The 20289-nt window shown below is 34.0% G+C and overlaps 1 protein-coding gene across 1 annotated transcript; it reads left to right on the top strand.

Moving 5' to 3' along the window:
• The first annotated feature begins 11814 nt into the window (after positions 1–11814).
• Positions 11815–16257, top strand: LOC120636629 (chromatin complexes subunit BAP18-like). The gene is made up of 5 exons (XM_039908189.1): positions 11815–11900; positions 13447–13538; positions 13836–13937; positions 14488–14644; positions 15597–16257. Exons 2-5 carry the CDS (start codon positions 13498–13500, stop codon positions 15660–15662), a joined length of 366 nt encoding a protein of 121 aa, XP_039764123.1. The 5' UTR covers positions 11815–11900; positions 13447–13497; the 3' UTR covers positions 15663–16257.
• The last annotated feature ends 4032 nt before the right edge of the window (positions 16258–20289 follow it).

Here is a 20289-nt window from a genome sequence, read left to right as displayed (position 1 = left end):
GTATTCATTGAAAGTAGAAATAATTACGCGTAGTTAAAGATTGAACTGATTATGCTCCGTTGACATATTGCCACTCAGATCGTTTTTCGTTTTATTTCGGTTAAATAAAATATATTTTACCACTTTCCTAAAAGCTACACTAAAGTAAATTCTAGAAACATCTTTAATAACACATAATAGTTTATTTTCATTATAAAGTGTTAAGTGATTAATAAATAACAAAGATAATACAAACACCGCCATAGATTATTATTACTATATTGTGCCGCGTGGTGACGGCAGAACAGAATACAGTTGTCACCACCCCTCCTCTACCCGCGGGTGTCGTACGAGGCGACTAAGGGAATATAGCAGAGAGCGGGCAGCAGCGTCCTCTGTGTATTACTTCCATCTACTGCGATCACTAACCCGTTTGCCCAGCGTAGTTATTAGGCAAACTGGTATAGGGCTATTGATGTTAAGAAGGTACTTATGAAACAACTTGTCACGTAAATCTTCCGTCGCTCCTAGGAGATTAAATGAACATTCTGTTTCTTAGGTACCTACTGCAAGCATTAATTAAAAAGAGGCATAAAACGGTAGAAAAGAAGAACAATATTTGCAAACTTATTTTTTCATTAATATAATCATTAATAATAGGTTTATTATGCTTTCGCAATAGGTCGATTAGGATATTAATCTAATATTATATGTAAGGTCTTAGTAATAGGCATTTATAAATAAATGGGATCCCTTAATTCAGTTTTATACTATCTTCTTATTATTGCCATTTTCCCATGCTGTGTTGGTCGGAACACCATGTCTTTTTCCATTGACTACCAGTAGCCGTCAACTCACTAACCTTTTATTTTGCATATCCTCGCTCTCACAAACCATGCATCACTTATAATAGTTTTGAATAAGGTCAAAGTCAAGATATAAAATTTCATGATTCGTATCACCAAGAGCAAGGCTATGGTAGGCAGGAGACAATTATCTCCCCATGGAAAGGATGAAAATGTATCTTTTAATAATATACGTGTAATAAAAAACTGGGGTAAACTTCTCCTATTCCATGTTCCCGTGCTTTAGCAGGTGGGCACGTTAAATTTATCCTTTGTCAGGGGATATAATCGGGGGATATAATTTTTGTCTCCTCCCTGTGCCAGCCCAGCAGAGGCTTATAAATGTTACTCTCAATTATGTTTTATTTACGAATGAAGATGGTATATACACTTGTAGGACTTTGTGAAAAGCGTTGCAGCTGCTTAATTTACTTACTTTTCCAACCAGTTCCCAAAGAATTTTTAGGTAGGTTGCCAGACCTTGTCACGGTTGGATAAGTTAGTGAATCGGGCAGCAGAAACGCACTTCGCAACGTCCTATTAGCCTGGAATAAACTCATTATTTAATAATTTATATGATACATATGGCGTGTAAATGTTATCTTTACTCGTAAATAAAACATAATCCCTTATCCCGTAATCTTTCGTCATTTCACCTACCACAAAATCATTGATTTCCATTTGAATATTATATTCTATTATTTATAAATGAAAAAGAAAATGAAATTAAATCTTCAATACAGCCAGCTAATTTGGGCCCTGCTTCTCTATTTTATTCTTATCGTAACATTATGTTAGCCTCGATAAATGATGTTTAAATTTGCATTGCGAGGTGTCTTTATGACCGTCGCAAAAAGCGATCCGCTCGCAGGTTAATTTTTAATGATATAGAGACTCAGGACCCTTGTATCGTATCGGAAAAAGCTTGAAGATCAAGCAGAGTTACGAGTAATTGTAATTCTTATGTGCTATCTTGTTAATTATAGTATTGCTTAATATTTTTGATAAATTATATTATCTTGTAGCCAGTAAGCACAGACTAAAGGTACAACAAAAGGGGAAGCTCATATTTCCCCAATGCCTCGGCCGCCGGTGCGAATGATGCGTCTTTGGCAGGACTCTAATGCATATTACCATAATTGATGCTTTAGCCTGTGTTTACGAACTGCTTTGTCTACCTAACCTAATACTAACTCTTGTCCACATTTAAGCTCAACATGATTAAGGTTATTGTATTATTATTATGCAAAGTTGTATCTTTAATTATTTACTACTTAAAAACCTATGGTATAAATTTTTGACTACAATTGTATTAATCGACCAAAACAACGTTCGGAAAATATTCTTATGTTTCACAAAATGTGGAAGGGAACAATGTAAGTAGTCGCCGTGTCTGTCTTTTTCGCATTGGTTTCTCGCTCAGGAGCTCGACTTCACCGTCGGAGGGCCGAGTTCGAATCCCAGCACGCACCTCTAACTTTTCTAAGTTATGTGCGTTTTAAGTAATTAAAATATCCCTTGCTTCAACGGTGAAGGAAGACATCGTGAGAAAATCTGTGCATCCCTGTGAGTTCTACATAATGTTCTCAGAGGTGCGTGGAGTCCACCAATCCATCATGGGGGACTACGGCTTTAACCCCTTCTCATTGTGGCAGGAGGCCCGTGCTCTGTCTGGTAATGGTAAAATACTAACTACCAAAATATCAATTTTCTAAATATATTTCACAAAAGAAGCCAAAAAAATTGAGAAAAGCAATACCTAAGGCCGGTGATGGAAGTCGAGAACTGCGGATTATAAATTCCACTAAAATTACCATTAGAAAATAGCAAAACGTAGTTTTTTTGAGAATCTTAGACAGAAGACTTTGAATCAAAATGCTATGGGATTTGAGCAGTGACACAAATTGTACCGAATTGAAGGAGGCTAGTGTGCATACACGGCCAATTACAGGGATAAAGCAATCACCTCTACACTTTTCAAAAGTATGGACCGTGCATTGAATAAGATGCTCTTGGCATACCTCGAGGATAAACACCGAGGACAGAGGCTTTTGTCGTAAACGACCCACGGGTGACCTTTTAGTGTAGGTATGTCATGGGCTAAGCGATCGACAAGCACGGTGAAGCGCTTACCGCTTCACTTGACGCGTCGAAGTTGTTGGTGTATAATGAAGTGTTATGCTTAGCTCGGGTTTGTGTTCGTCATAAGGGCCTTTTTTATAGTTATGAAGTACCCAGCAAACTTAAATCAATTAGACCGCACAGAGGCTTTGGCAGGTGTGGTCTTATTTTGGAGATTCCAATTTAGTCAATTTTAATTACCAAAATTATTAAAATTACAATACTATCGTATTGTAAATTTATCACGTCGCACAATACAATATAGCCAACTGCTGAAATCGTTATCTTTGGATGGATTTTCTCAATAGACAACTTATGCAAATTGTTCTTAAAGTAAATATGTCACTGTCAACTTGCGGACACCACATTAGAGCGATCTTATTCATTGTTCTTAGTAACGATCATATTTATATTTTTATATCTTTGCCCTTCGATTTTATTTTAATAACAATGCACACTTGATACGTTAGTAGCACGTGTGCGTGACAGCAACCAGCTGCATCATATGAAATTGTATGGAACGCGTAACTCCAACTGCGTTCCGGGCACAGCGCGTGGCAGGGACAGTATCATACGATGCTACAGCTGGTGCTGCCACGCAGACCCACATCCACTGTCATGGTGTGTATTGCCCTTTAGTGTTGAGGGGAGTATTTAGAGGACTGTTTTCTACCTATCTGCATCGTAAAACGTTTCTGGGCTATAAAATTCGTTAGGTAACTTAAAAAAATAACAACTCATTTTAGTTGATACTATGTTCTTGTATCTACTTACCCACTTTGTTTATTCAAAATATCAAAACTTCCAAGTAAAAAAAAAGATAAAAATTAAAGCTGAAAAAATTAGATAGCTGATAGTATATACAAATAGCCTATAGTATATTATAGTCTCTAAAATACAGGTCACCAAGTGTGTAGATCAACAGCCAAGCCAAAATATTCGTGCACTTTCCATCAAAATCTCGGTAACGTCGCTACTCAAATACGAATTAGCTCGTATCAGGCTCATAATGGTACCGTTACCGAAATTATGAAGTATCCCGATATTATTTTAATAACCAAATATATCGACATGACGTCTTATTTTCGTACTAAATTTCATATGAAGGTACCTAATCTACTTACAATATAAATGCAGATGCAGCGACACGACGCATTACCCAACTTATTAAAACCACAGTGACATTAAGTATATACCTACTTGGAAATATATTTTTTTTGCATTTCTTTAGGGTAAGTCTAATTATAAAAGGAAGGAATTTATATATGGATAAATCTATTTATTTTTTAAGGACTCTATTTTAAGCCATGTAGATATGGCTTTAATAGAGTCCTTAAAAAATAATTTACGATACATACTAAAAATAGAGTCCATATTGCGTTGCTTTGTTCTCTACCTCGGTTTGCACCTACTTTAAGAGCACAAAATACAGGTAAAAAGAAGACTGAAAGAGTATTTTTAAAATTATCTACGTTTAAGGATATGTAGTTTGATAACTAATAACAGGGCTGGTTGCCGTAAATGGGTGAACAAATGAACTCTTTGAGTCTTTCCATACCAAACGACGTATTTTGGTCGATTAATATTGTGGTTTGTACCCTCAGTACAAGTTTAGTACGTTCGCAGTCTTAGACGTTTCGAGTATCTAAACACAATAACTCTAAGGTTTAATGGATCTAAAATTACTTCTGCCATGAGAACTAGCTGAATATGTAGATAATTTCCTTTTACTCTTGAGCTTCCAGCGTTTCGATACTCGAAAATGACTTCACGGTTTGAAGTGTACTAAGCTTTCATTTTGAGGTAAGCGTAATATTATTTTTGTATGCAACATATTCTTCAAATTACTAATATGGTATTTTTAGATTTATACTTATATTAGATTTATTTTCTACTTAGATATAAGCCTACTAAGTATTCCATATAGAGGCTTCAGATGGAATCAATATATTAATTGTGCCCATTCTGGTAAAAGCAGTAGATACCTAATACCTACACAATTTACAGATTATTATCAAATACCAGAAAAAGCCAGTTTCCATACTAATAATTTTTATCTATTTAGTTAGGCCGATACCTTCTAATTTAACGCGATGATTGACTTGAAACTGAAAATTTTATGAAATCATAGTTTTATTTGATAATAGCTATACTAGTATTTAATTAGTAATAAGATTACTATTTTTATTTTGGTCCCATAGCCAAACTTTTACTGAGAGGATTATACTTAAATCAGTGTAACGAACTTTCTTTACAGAACACGTAAGAATACTACCTACTCTAAAGTTTTGGCAGATGTTTAACGACATAATTTTTGGTGGAGTTAATACGGTTTATCTATAAGTAGTTCTAGCCATTCAGTACATACTGAAAGCTATTCAACTGATCGTAAATTAGTCAGCATTCTAAATTAAAGATCAAATTCTAAGAAGAAACACGTTAAATTCCAGGTTTTGTTTAATAAAACTAAACTTTGCTTCGATTAAAACTAAAATTTCCCTTGCTCAATCTCTTCTTCTTGCTATACTGGATTATGCCGACTCGTGTTATCCTGACCTTACCGAAGAGCTTCTTAATAAGCTCGAGCGCCTTCAAAATGTACGCATCCGATTTGTGTTTGCACTGCGTAAATTTGATCACATATCGGAGTACCGAGCTAGACTAAAGTGGTTGCCTATCCGTTTACGCCGTGAACTTCATCTACTTTCCTTCTTTTATTCTATTATTAAAAGTCATTTACCTCCCTCTTATTTAAGGGATCGTTTTCGCTTTATCTCTGACTCATCTTCTCATTCCAACCTTCGATCCCGCCTTGGTAACCATCTGGTACTCCCATTTTGTAAAACGAAGTTCTTCAGTAATTCTTTCATCTTTGAGGCAATTATGCTCTGGAACAATCTGCCTGCTGAAATCAGTGGAAGTAGTTCCCTTCCGATATGTAAGAGTCGTCTGAAGGGCTACTACCTCTTTTTGAGTGATGGAATCTGAAGTATATTCTTTCTTTTAAATTGTGTGTTAAAATCTACTTATGTATATTATGTTTGTTATATATTGATATATATTATGTATATTTATTTAAATTATATATGTATTTGTATCTTTACATTTTGGTATTTATGTATCAACACTCTTGGCACCATCCCGTTCTCTCGCTGTAAGTCCTATCTACAAAGGTTGCCTGTAAGAGATTGCTTGCAGCAATAAGGCCGCCTTTGCATGTCTACATTGTGTTCTGTATACTCCTTACTGTTTCTTTTCCTGTATGTTATACGTGCAATAAAGTGTTTCTTCTTCTTCTTCTTTAAACGAATAATAACTTAGCCACTTACCACACTATAACACATTAGGTTAGATCAAATTATGATAACCGTATTGACACTATCAAATGTCGAGTATCTTAAACGTAATAAAACTAGTTGGTAATACTATCTATTTACTATACCATTATACTTATTAATAAGTACTCATTATACTATCGCAAATACATTTTATGTTCCTTTCCTTGCCTGAGTGGTTTGATTTATAGCCCTGATTACCTATTCTAGTCACTAAGATAAATTATTGTTTTTATAAATAATTTGAATTCTACTTACAAGAATTAAACAAGAACAAGAAAAGCGGAACAATTTTTTTAAGTGAAACTTCTTTAGGCGCGACTAGGGAGTAACTCAGGTAGTTTCCGCTACTGAAAAATAATAATTTGGATTGGTAGTAAGTATATGACGTCATAACGCGTTGAAGACTTTTCTTAGCAATAAAATAAAGAACTTAGACAAAAGACTATCAAGTACCTATCACGAAGAACAATACACAAGACTTCCTTCAATAACTGCTTCACCCAATATGACGATATTCGGCTCAAAGATTGCATCTGTTTTGAACTTACGTTTTGTTTCAGAAAAGCACACGAAAACCTTTCGTGCAGCAGTTTTATAATAGTAACTACGTAAGTAAAGTAAGTATTAACTAGGTATTACGCCTCCCCGATATCCAGAACTCTAAATATCTTGTTGTGTAACTGAAGTTTTAATCTACCTTTATTCTGGTAAACACGTACGTACCTAGTTACATCTAGTGTTGCCCAAATGCAAGAACAAGACGAGACTTAGCCAGTCTTGGTCTTGGTCTTGCGCCAATACACCTGGTCTTGGTCTTGGTCTTGGTCTTGCGCTCCCAGTCTTGGTCTTGGTCTTGGTCTTGCAGCAAGAGTCTTGCAAGTCTTGCAATTACCTATTAGTCTATTACTATTTATTAAAGTTTACTTTAAATCTTAGAAAAACGTATTAGAATTGGAACATTGTGAGCTTGAATTAACATAGCCATAGTAAAGATCAAGCAGATTAATAAATAACTGAAGATTTGATAAGAAATTCGAAAAATCAACTGACCTATATGTCGTTTTCCATGGAAGTAACTGTTTCTTAATAAACATTTATGATTTATAAGCTTACATTTGCTAAAACAACTTGTAAAAACTTAAGAAATATAATGACTAAATGTACAATAATAGTACCTAAGTAATTAGTTTAAAACCATATAAGTAATCAATATTATAATTACTTACTAGAATGAATTATTATGACATCTACTACCTATCCTCACCATTTTATCCTAATCATAATACTACTTGCGTGATCAGTATAATGTATTCATTTTCATTCTAAGCACTCTGAAACTTATTTATTCTTTGGAACACCTGTAGGTACTCTTAAAATTCGAAATTATTTTGCATGAATAGTGTCAAATGTTATGATTTCGGCGCGGCGGCAACGATTGTTTTAGATTTCAAAAGAAGCCGCCGGCGCGTGTATCATAACCATGTACTTCCGAAAAGCGGCAAATTTCTTTGAGAAGTAAGTACAAAACCTTTGATGCCGCATTATCAAAGTGCCGATGGTTAAAACATAACTATGCATGCACTCAGTTTGATTTTAATAGATATTTTTTTATTCGCTATGTTTATGGTATTAGTCGTAATGCGCATAGGTCCAGTTTTTCATATTCTTTGATATAGTTTTTTGCGTCTCATAGAATTCCTAAGCGTACCTACCTACCTATACACCGAACTGTTACACCTAACTACTCCGTGAAATAGCGCTAAGTCCTAGCTGCAAGACGCAAGAGTCTTGCAGGCTATGTCTTTTTCTTGCTCAAGTCTTGCACGGTCAGTCTTGGTCTTGGTCTTGCTAAAAATACGCGGTCTTGTTCTTGGTCTTGGTCTTGCAAAAACGCAAGAACAAGACCAAGACTGCAAGACCAAGACTGAATTTGGGCAACACTAGTTACATCATAATTTATTATAAGTTCTATTGAAGTATTGCATTTTATACGATATAAGAAAATTTTAAAACTTTATAATTACTGTATGATGAACATTGATTAAATGATTAAATGTACCTACTTATCACCTAGAATAAAGAAATATTAAAAAAAGATTTGACAAACACAATAACAATAATTTTCACCAAACAACAACTACATTGTTTAATTTAAAAAATCAATGTTGTATCAGCAAACAATGCTATCCCGTGATTGTCCTTAACAAGGTAAGGAAGGGCATTAATGTAAATGAGGAAAAGAAAAGGTCCTAATAAGGATCCCTGGGGGACACCAATTTTCACAAATAACCAGTTAAAACCGCTTTCCATTCAAGTTAACTTTTTGAACTCGGTAGTAATATAAGATAGGTATATATAAGATAGGTAATCATTAAATCCAGAGTTATACCAAGTCACAGAAGACGCCAAGTCACGTCTGTCCTCCCAGGCTTCAAATATATTATTTTTATAAACACGGCGGCGTCGGTTGTTGAGCGACCGTCCTCGTGTAAAATCAAATTTCTGCCCGTGCAATAAATCGTTCTTATTGAAATGGTGAAGTAATTGATTTAATATAAGTTTTTCAAAGATTTTACTGAGAGTACAGATATTGTTCTTAAGTTAGAGGAGTTGGCAGTAATACCCGATTTGAACGACGGAACTAGTTTACTATGTTTCATCAAATCAGATCCAAGACAGGCGCAACGACTACATTATCCCCCTCCATATTTCGTGTAACATTAACATATTTTCCGAACGTTGTTTTGGTCGATTAATACAATTTTAGTCAAAAATATATAGGTACGTAACATAGGTTTTTAAGAAGTAAAAATTAAAGATACGTGTTTGCAAAAGAATACAGTAACCTTATTCAAGGTAAAATTAAAGGTTAGTGGGGGGGCCGAAGCCCCCGGGCCGCGGCTCCCAACGAGATGGACAGAAGACATCTAACGAGTCGCTGGGAGCCGATGGAAACAAACGGCTCAGGACCGTGGATTTTGGAACTTTCTACAAAAGACCTATGTCCAACAGTGGACTTCAATCGGTTGAAGTGATGATGATGATGATGAAGAGTTAGTATTAGGTTATGTAGAAAAAGCAGTTCGTAAACACAGGCTAAAGCAATCCTGCCATGGCAGCATCATTCGCACAAGCGGCCGCGGCATTGGGGAAATATGAGCTTCCACTTTTGTTGTACCTTTAGGCTGTGCTTACTGGCTACACTAGGTAATATAATTTTTCAAAAATATTAAGTAATACAATTATCAAGTTAGCACATAAGAATTACAATTACTCGTAACTGCTTGATCTTCAAGCTTTTTCCGATACGCTACTAGGGTCCTGTGTAAAATAAATAATAATAGCTTTGAAAATTAACCTGCGAACGGACCGCATTTTGCGATGTTCATATAGACACCTCGCAATGCAAATTTAATCGATCTTAAGATTAAATCACTAAGAATCAAATTATCTTTGATTTATAAGTAATAGAATATAATATTCAAATTTATATCAATGATTTTGCGGGAGGTGAACGACGAACGATAAGGGGATAAGGTATTATGTTTTATTTACGAATGAAGTTAATATTTACACGCCACATGTATCATAAATTTTATTAAATAATGAGTTTATTCCAGGCTAACAGGACGTTACGAAGTGCTTTCCTGCTGCCCGATTTACTAACTTTTCCCCATACAAAAAACGCGATCCATCGTGATATTTGAATGCTGATATTTATAATTTATGGGAATTGAATAGCATTAAAACCTGTACTCCTGTACCCAGTAAGTACTACCTTATAAGGCTTCTACACGGCAGCGTAAGTATGTTGTTACCTATTAGTCGCAGCTGATCAGAAATTTTGAAGATTTAACTCGCCAATTTTGAAAATATTAATAATTTAAACAATTATTTGTGACATGTAGATAAAGTAAGTAGTATCTAACATTAATAATTTTGAGAAGATGTGGATAGTACACCCGTAGAAGATGACCTTTTCTGGATTAACAGAGAAGCGGGGTTTTGGTTTGCCCGCTGCGCTCTGCTCGGGGTTTACCTCGATGCTCAAGAGGCGGAATAAGTTTCCCAGCGGGTTGACCAGGCGTAGGACCCAAGAAAACGCTACTAAAAAGGTTTAAGGGTTGCAAGTTTGGCGACAGGTTAGGAGGTACTAACTACTAACTAACCGAGGGATGGCGGGAGCAGGGGCAGTTTTGAGAGCCATAGCCAGCTTATAGTAAGCTACATGTCATGGCGTGAGAACACTTTACCACCTGTCCTATTGTTCGTGACACCAAGTCTGTTTAGGTCAGCGCTGCTTTTAAGGTCACAGTGTTAACCGCTGCGCCAGAGGTTGACAAAAACTTACATCTAAATTAATCTATTTTACATTTGTATGATATAGTTACTATTTAACTTATTAGGGAGTGATTACTTCAGCAACTTTGCGGTATAGGTACGTATATTTTTTAAAGTTGACTCGCGAGGGTTATTTATGAGCTGATTGTAATAGAAACTTTCTGATATGCGAGGTTAAATCTAGATGCTTACTAAGAAGTAAGTATTTATAGAACTAAAACGAACTCCTGTTTTTCTAAGATAGAGCAAAGCTATAACATGCGAAGGAAATTTATTGATTATCCTGACTCACCTTTTTTGACCTTTCGAAGTTTCTGAATATTTAATAGTAGTAAGGGTGAGCAGGTAAAGTACCTAAACTACCACTTAATATCACCATATTGTAGAAAAAGCATTGTATACACGTCCTGTTTTTCTAAGCTTGCCCAGGCATAGTTATCTGCTTTTACACGCATGCGCTGGCAGCTTATAGATTATCCTAACCACCCTTCATCTTGATCTCTTGAAACATCTGAATATTATATAGTCAACCAAACATGTATCCGTCTACAGTCAACTTTTAAAAGAAAAAGATTTTTCAAAGCTTATTCGTAAGTTTAGAGAAAAACATAAGAAAAGAGAGAAACTACATTGAAACATGATTTATAAGTTTTGATTAATGCCATAGGTGCTGGCGAGTGATACATTTTTCTACATTTAATTTATATATAATTTTTAATCAAATACTCCAAATTCACGTATTAGTCGGTAGGACTGATGATAGATAGAACGGACGGTCAAAATAAAATTTATTCAAATAATACAGAAATAATTGTTATTCTGACAAGTCAATCTTATTCTAGCTCGCTTTGGTCTAAATTTAATCGGAAAATATTGAAAGTATTGGCAATAAATCTATATTATATCTAATGTAATTATTTATATCTAATTTAAATCTATTATTTAGGTGTACGGTCTGCATACGTTGGCTGGGCTGACCCGGCCAAGCACTGAGCTGCATAACGCATGCTCAGAATTATGGATTTTCAGTGTTGGCAGCACTGTGCATAGCTTTAGGGCGGCGCCGCGTCGGCGCAATGGCACTGCTTCACAGTATTGATTCCTTCTACCATTGTTCATTTTATGTCTAGCCTTTGTTGCTCTTGGTTGTATTTTCCTGCTTTTCTTAATTTAAATTATGATAATTTAGCTTTGGTTGACTTATTTAATTCTATTTAGTATTGTGTGTGTGAGTGTGTGAAAGAAATACTCAAGTAACAGTTGTAAGAAGGCTTAAGTAAGTATAATATATTACGAGTACTATTATATTTATAACGTATTTTCAGATATGTGGTAGGTATGTGTATTATTATTTGTAGCAATAATTTAATTAGATTTTTTTTTACAATATTTTCAGTCTTGTAAATTCACTGAGAATTTTAATTTTATTGAAATGTGGAAACTTCTTTCCAAAATCATAACATTGTTAAAAACAGCATCCTATTTTGCATAGCACAGGCAATACAAAAAAAATGATAATGATAATTATTATTATTACAGCCCGGGCAAAGCTTAGCTGCAATACGCATGCGTAGTGAACTTATCGATTTCCACCTTCCCCTTAACTTTCGTAGCTTCTGAATATTTAACTGCAGTAAGGGTGAGCCGGTACAGTACCAGCTTATGAAGGTCATATTATGATGATTTGCTTAGCTTAACTTTATGGATGTCATTTTGCTAGTGATTTGAAAATGATAATGAAAATTATTATTATTACAGCCCGGGCAAAGCTTAGCTGCAATACGCATGCGTAGTGAACTTATCGATTTCCACCTTCCCCTTAACTTACGTAGCTTCTGAATATTTAACTGCAGTAAGGGTGAGCCGGTACAGTACCAGCTTATGAAGAAAATATTCCATTGAACATATTTTTAATCTATGGTGACGGTGTGTGGTTGGGTTTTATTGATTGTCCACGTGATAGTTATTATAATATTCTATTAATTCTTTGTATCTATCGTACGATCGATGGCCGACTTACTAACGGTTACTTGGTTAAAAGGACGGGTAAATTCAAAAGTTTTAAATAGCTACACTTGTATTCGATGATAAAGAATCCCTCCGTGAAAAATTTGAAGAAATAAGTATCCTTACGGTAGTCTCACAATATATTTATAACAATATAGTATTTGTAACACAACATATTAGTCTTTATAAACAAAAAGTGGATATAAACAGTCGACTTACAAGAAATGGTCATAAATTAGTGACATCTGCATATCGTATGCGAAAGGTGCAGAAGTCATTTGTGGGACTGAGTATACGCTTTTATAATATGATTCCTTAGGTAATTTTGGACCTACCAATGCATAAGTTTAAAGAATGTGTTAAAACACATTTATTACAGCGAGGTTATTAAACAATTGATGAATTTCTTAATGACAAGGTTGCTTGGAAGCATCCGGCTCCGCTTTCATCTCTCACAAGATAGAAAAATGAATTTTAAAATGTAAAATGTAAATTGTTAATGTTGGAAAAGAGCAACTGCTGAGTTTCTTGCCGGCTTCTTCTCAGTAGAATCCGCCTTCCGAACCGGTGGGTAGAGTCACTACACACACACAGACTTGACGTTTCAAAAGTGCTTATATTAGGCCTACTTGAAGTAAATGAATTTTGAATTTTTGAATTTCCAAAATGTATTAATTATACTTTCACATGATCGTCATGAGATGATCTAGACCTGATGATAAAACGTGGACAGTCTGACTTCACGATTTCCCGTTCGAAAACATTTTTCAGAGAAAGCCAATGGGGTAGTTTAACCTGATTTTTCTTTGTTCAAGGTTGGAGAAATATTCCGGGAAGCAGGCGCCGCATTCAACAACCTGTCCAAAATGACTATGATGCTACATCCTATGGCAGATACTCAGCCTGGGTATATAGAATTACTACTATACAGAGTCATAATATCATGACGGTCCATGCACGTCCACTGCTAAATAGAGGCTTTTTCAGATATGGAATAAAATAAGATAGATTTCTCCTTATGGTAAGTTACGGTACAGTCTAAGATGGAAGAGCGCTAAGACGGAAGGGGTTTGGTTTTGGAAAATCCATACCCCTAATTTCGTTTCTATGTGGCATCGTATCGCTTGACCGTACGTCTTTGCTGGTAGTAATTTCACGTGGCATGCATTTCAACTATTATTTTTTTTTATTTTTTTTATTTCAGTGGAAAATGGACAGATGACGAGATTGACATGCTTCGGTCGTCTGTTCATCGGTTTGCTGTTGACCTTAACAAACTCCGTCACCACATAAAGAGCAGGACAGTGTAAGTATGATATGATTTGTTTAGCATGCCGGACTAAGGACCACAGGTTTCTCCAACGCGGGACTTTTAACTACATATTTATCACTATCACTAATCCGATGGGGGTTGGAAAGGTACTACTACCCAACTATTACTCAACTTTTTCCTGAGATCGACGCTTTTGAAAATTAATACGAAGTGACTTCCACAATATCAGCTGTCTTGAAATTTAAGGTGAAATGGGGTCACGGATTACAGTGGCAACGGCATAAAGGAAACTATTACACCGCTTATCCAAACACACTAATGTATTGGTTCTAGTTATAATTTCGTTTAAATTTTTGTTTTTATGATAATTGTTTTTTCCCATTTTGAATGGCTTTGTTCATTAAATTACATGTATTTATTTGTGTCGGATGTGCATTTTTATGATTTTTAGTTTGATTAAACCGAATTTTGCAATTTTCTCAATAATTAAAACTGACTGACCATTTTTATAGTATAAATGATTACTATATTGTCATGAAAATATTAGCATTGATTCTAAAATTGTTTAATGTATAAATTCCAGTTCACAAATACGTTCAACACTAAAGAAAAAGGCATTCGAAGACGCAGGTATACCAGTAAGGCAGGTAAGCAGCATCGCGCCAAGGATCGGGAAGCCTGCGACCCAGGTAGTTCCACCACTGAGCATCATCCAAGGAGTGTTAAGAACTAATGCCGAGGTTCAAACCTTCACTAACTAACACAAATCTATCGCTGGTTTTTTTTTTTGCAGTTTTATTGTTGTGGTGTTCTTATTTTATTTTTATTTTTATTTGATTTCAGTTAGTAAAGTTTGAATTTATTTTACGTACTTAATGCTTTATTCTCCATTCGGCTTGCACTTTTTATGTTTTCTATACTTATGATAATAATTATAATAAAAAATGTACAAGAAAAAAATTTTTACTTATTTGTAGTGGATAACATAGTTCGTACTTTTTTATTGCAATGAAATCATTTGGTTTCTGTTATGTATCTTGAAAATTTGTGAATGCTGCTTTAACAACTTGCTTAAAAATGCCAATCTATTTCTATTCTTTAAAGTAGACGAAAAATAATGATTTTACAAAAAATATCGGAGTGGTACATCAAACGATTTTGAATCTCTGCGCCTTTTATAGAAGTATGTGGCATTTCTGTTTTTGTAGGCTAAGCACGAACTTTATTAGATTGTTTTGTGTGAATATATTTTGAATTGTAATATATCTTCATAAGAAAAGAAACATCAAAGTTGATTGTACAAATTAAAATAATTTGAGTTAAAACCATATAGTATTTAATTTATTATTGTTCTTATAACAATAGAAATCTAATTTAATTTAGTTTTTGGAATACTTTAATAGTAGTAACGTAACATTCTTTTGATAAAGTGACATAAATTGATTTAGTTTTTGGAATACTTTAATAGTAGTAACGTAACATTCTTTTGATAAAGTGACCAGAATAGATCAAAAGTCAATTCAGTTATGATTTATAAATTAGCATCAAAATATAATATAATAAAAGAATGTGAAAGTATTTTATTTCAAACAGGATTTTACATTTTACATAGCATTTCTAGTAGTCTATATTTTGAAAATAATCCCCATATTCACATCTTTAGAACTAATATCTTTTTTTTTTCTTTTATAGGTGACATTAAACATGTTGAATGCGACGGAAAACGAAGTTGATATTTCAATATCAACTTCGTTTTGACCGGTGACGTGAAACTCGAGTTCGATGGAAGCACCGAGGAAGTGGCCACGTGAAATTTATAGTTTCCCATACAGTTGAACAGTTTTTTCGGTTAATTGAGTGATTTTTTCTGTTGATAAACAAGACTTTTCACCAACACCAGGATCTTAAATTGTTAATAATAGTATCTTAATTTGCCGTCGACTGATAATTTTAAATATTTCTTTGTGCTCTTGCGAACAAGACATTTATTTGCAATCGAGGTACCAAATGTACGTTTGGTTTCCATGTAACCTTTGGAGTTTGTTCTTTATCTTGAGTTTTTATCTTTCATTTGGTAATAACGGTTTACTTCAAAATTTATCACGAAGGTCGCACTGAGAAAATGGATGGCCAAATCGCGAAAATATTGATTGTTTGTCATTCAAATTTTTAGAGAACATAGAAATTAGACCCAACTGGCTGAGAGCTTGTGAATTCCTCGCTTGCTTGTGGCGAAATGGGTCTAATTTCTATAGAAATATGAGTACAAACAGCAAATTTCCGTGATTCATAATTTCAGTGTGGCTTTCACTCTCGTCATTTAATATTGTAGGTTATTAATAATTTGCATTAAATAATCATAATCTCGAAGTTACAGTTTAATTTATTGACGTTTAGGTTATATTTTTTGTTCCAAAAGAATGGTTTGCTTCCAAGTTTAACGCGCAGACTACACCGGAATAATGCACTGGAAAAGCATGGGCATCTTGATTGTTTCTCATTCAACTTTCTAGAACAGAATGAAGACCCAATTTGCTGAAAGCTGGTGAATTCCGCGCTCGCTTTTTTTGTCAAAACGGGTCTTATTTCTTTGTAAAATTGAATATAAGCAATGAGATTTCCTTGCTTCGTTATTTCAGTGTGTTCTAAGTTGATAAATATTGGAGCTCATTCGCAATTTGTATAGATTATTTTTTCGTAATATTAAGATCTGTTTATTATTTCTACCTAGTTTTTTGGCACCACGATTGCACCCCTATGGTATGTTGTAGACCAGTATTAATAAACATTTATGTTTTAAATACATTTTCTTTCGACTTAAGTTAAATATGCGATGGTTTATTTTTGTGACTAGCGTCCTAACGGTATTCTGTAACCCAAAATCTTAATTTAAAAAAAAAGTACCTTTTCAGAAAAATTTAATAATACTGGTTTTATCATCTTAACGATCAATCTAATATTTTTACGCTCGCATTCGTTTTGTTCTTTTCGAGTATCGAGACACAGTAACGTCAAAAGCAGAATGGAACATAATGCACTTGTTTTAGAGTCGCAAATTCTGGGTTTTATTCCTATCGCCAGGCAACATCGTGAGGAAATTGTGTTTTGAAACAAGTACCATATATTTCATTATACTGTACTGATACTATGTGTCAATATTCCAAAAGGTCTCTACTTTTGCGAGCGTAGTTACAAAACTCGTAGTAAAATCATTTCGAAACACATTGAGTTATGAAAATAAATATATTCATTATTGGAAAACAAAAATCTATTTAACTAATCTATTATTTATTAAATTTAATCGCAAGCCATTTTCTGTGGTCACAGGTGTGTTTCATTTGAGCCGGTTTGGTATGTTTGATAAGAATGAAAGTCGTTAGGTTTTATTTAATGTTTTTTTTAATTTTGTTTATGTACAAAACCTTTAGTTTGCATAGTTTAAGTGTTATATTTTCAATGTAGGTGCCTGCTGTTATTATATCTATATATATGTATAAGATATAAGTTCTTTAACTTTTATGATTTATGTAATATTGGATAAGTTCCCGGAATTTGTTAATGAATTTTATGTAGTGCCATCTTGTTTCTGCGAGGATTATTTTCAGTCGATTTTCTGCTAGAGATTACTTATCAATAATTTAGGAAGCTGTAAGTTTCGAATCTACACCTTTATAGAGGAGACTGGTGTAGATTTGAGATCCGCGCGGTTGGGTAAAACCGCGCCGTCAAACTTATTGACGTTCAAGTTTGAGGGTTGCGGTGTGGCCTTCGCTTTAACTACGCGGTTACGTTACAGAAATCCAACCCTATCATTTGACAAAACGTTTTATTACATCTCATAAATACTCTTAAACATTATATACATAGGTCATTTATTTGTCTCTTTGTTTTAAGTTACTTCAAATCAATTTATTTATTTTACTTAGTTTCTTTATAAGTTAACTTTATTATAAGTTACTTTAAGTTAATTTATTTTAATGCATTGGTTTCAAATTAATTATTTTATTAAATAACCTTGATTTGTCTGTTTTATTTTCTTTTATTCTTTTAATTATCTGAATAGCAATATACATTATAACAATTTCTTTTCCTGTAAATTAAAATATGTAATGGTATTTTAATTGGTTTTGTATAGTTAATTATTTTCGTATTTATTCAGATTTCGTTTAATATAATCCTCTTTTTTTAAACGAAGTTGGTACCTACTTACAGCGAGTACTCGGTTTTTATTTTATTTATCAAAAATATAAAATAAACAAAAAAAAAGAAAAATTATAAAAAAAATACAAAAAAAGGGTAACCGGAATTGCATTCTTATATTAATTATAAAAGCTGATCTCTAATAGTTTAATTTTTTTTCGATTTAATATTCTGTGTCCTGTCTGTACTCCATTTCATAAGTTATTTTATAGTTATTAGAAGCCGTTGTACTCATGAGGACAACACAACTCATGATACAACGAATTCTTGTTATTCGTTTATACGTTTAGTTTAAAGCTTCGGTTTCATATTACTCTGTTTTCTTAAATTTCTATCACTTGATTTTCTTAACATTCATTGTAATAATATATATGTCACTATTAGCTTAGCTTTTAAAGTTAATGTGAGAGCCGTTATTCCGAATAGTAAAGTTAGTTAAGTTTATGTTAGTAAATAAGATAGGTATTGAAAGTTAATGTTAGATAAGTAAGTGTACAGTTTACGTGATATTCTCTTTTAGAGCTAAGGTGTTAGTGATAATAGGTGTTGGTAGTTGATTAGTGTTAAGTAGTTTTAAGGTTTTTGGTGGATTTTACTTTATAATAATTCATAAGCTCAGTAGTAGTTTTGTTTTAGAGTAGATAAGAGCAAACCAAGGCGTCCCCGATCTTATGACCGAAACGCCTGTAAACGAATCCTAAAAGAAAATTTAAATGACTAAACAAAGTGCTATACTTGAAAAGTATTACAGCATTCATTTTAGTCTTAAATAAATTTGTGTTTGAAAGATTTGTTGCACAGGCGTTTCACAGTCACAGTACAATAGCGTAACGATAGTCTAACCCTTGGAAGAATGTTCTCCTGACGTTTGTCAGTTGGCCCGAATTCCAACTTATATATCTGGCGATTAAATAGCGCATTCGGAAATTATATAATATACTTTAGTAGGAGGTACGAAGGTCAAGCTGTTCTACAGAAAGTTATTTTCTCCCGAGCAAAGTGGTGAGCACTGTGCGCTTATAAGTGGATGGTTCCAGGTTCGATCCCTGGAATGGGGAAATTTGGAAATTAATCCAAACTTTCAGAATTTTCTCTGCTCTGACCTGGTTGGAGTCTCGACTGTGGCTACCGACAAAGTCGTATCGCCAAGTGTTTTCGCAGTCCAGTACGAAGTCGCATAGAAACCGACAAGGGGTATGGGTTTAATATAACGGCCATACCTCTTAGCAGTTAGTCCCCTGACCGCTACCATCTTAGACTGCATCATTCAACACCAGATAAGATTGCAGTCAAGTGCTAACTCGTGGGAAAATTAAAAATATTTACATATGCCCCAAATAGTGTAATTTTTATGTAAACAAACGTTACTTCCGCGTTGCGGTGGCCTTCGTATACCAGGTCAACCTGACACCAACTCGACTAAAACTAAAGCATTGAAATCTGAATTTTAAGTAACGTGACATGAAGTGTTGTGTAAAGTGAGTGATGCATGAGAGCAGGGCCCCGCGTCGGTCACTTTTCGTATACTAGACCTACTGGCACATAAATATTTAAAAAGTTTTGTATATATGTCACACAAAATAAAGCTCAAATTCCAACGCTTTATTTGGAATTTGAGTGTCTAGACGACAAAGTGTACGAAGGTCATTCATTTATCCTACCACATGACTGAGCGTAGGTATATACCAACTTGACAACTCTTAAGTTGAAGTGACGAAGTAGTCGCTTTTGTTAACTTTTAAACTCACGCTAGAGGTCAATAGTGTACTTTTGTTACCAATACATGACATTGTTTTTTCGTAACTTTCTAATGTATTTTAAATTATTTTATGTTCCTACATATTTTTAAACGCATTATCTCACATGCGCCCAATCCAAGCGATAGGAATTCTGTAAAAAAAACTGTAAAGTAAAAGATATTTACGTGAAAGATAAAAAAATGCAAAAAAATAATGTATTTTAAACAACAACATTAATTAGGTGGTCGCATATTATTTCAAATTGAGTTGAATGTTTTTTACACAGATAACTTTGTTGCACAAAAACTCTTAATTAAACAACGTGTTCATTAAATTCTTCGTATATCATAGATCATTAACATTCGTCACTAATAATCCTAGAACGGCTAAGCTAGAATGAACGTTCGATGCTTTTTGAGAATTGCTTTTAGAACCAAACTTATTAT

The sequence above is a fragment of the Pararge aegeria genome, chromosome Z, assembly GCF_905163445.1.
Source record: "Pararge aegeria chromosome Z, ilParAegt1.1, whole genome shotgun sequence".
In the NCBI taxonomy this organism is placed as follows: domain Eukaryota; kingdom Metazoa; phylum Arthropoda; class Insecta; order Lepidoptera; family Nymphalidae; genus Pararge; species Pararge aegeria.
Note: the sequence above shows the minus strand (reverse complement) of the source record. Positions and strands in the feature narration are given on the sequence as shown.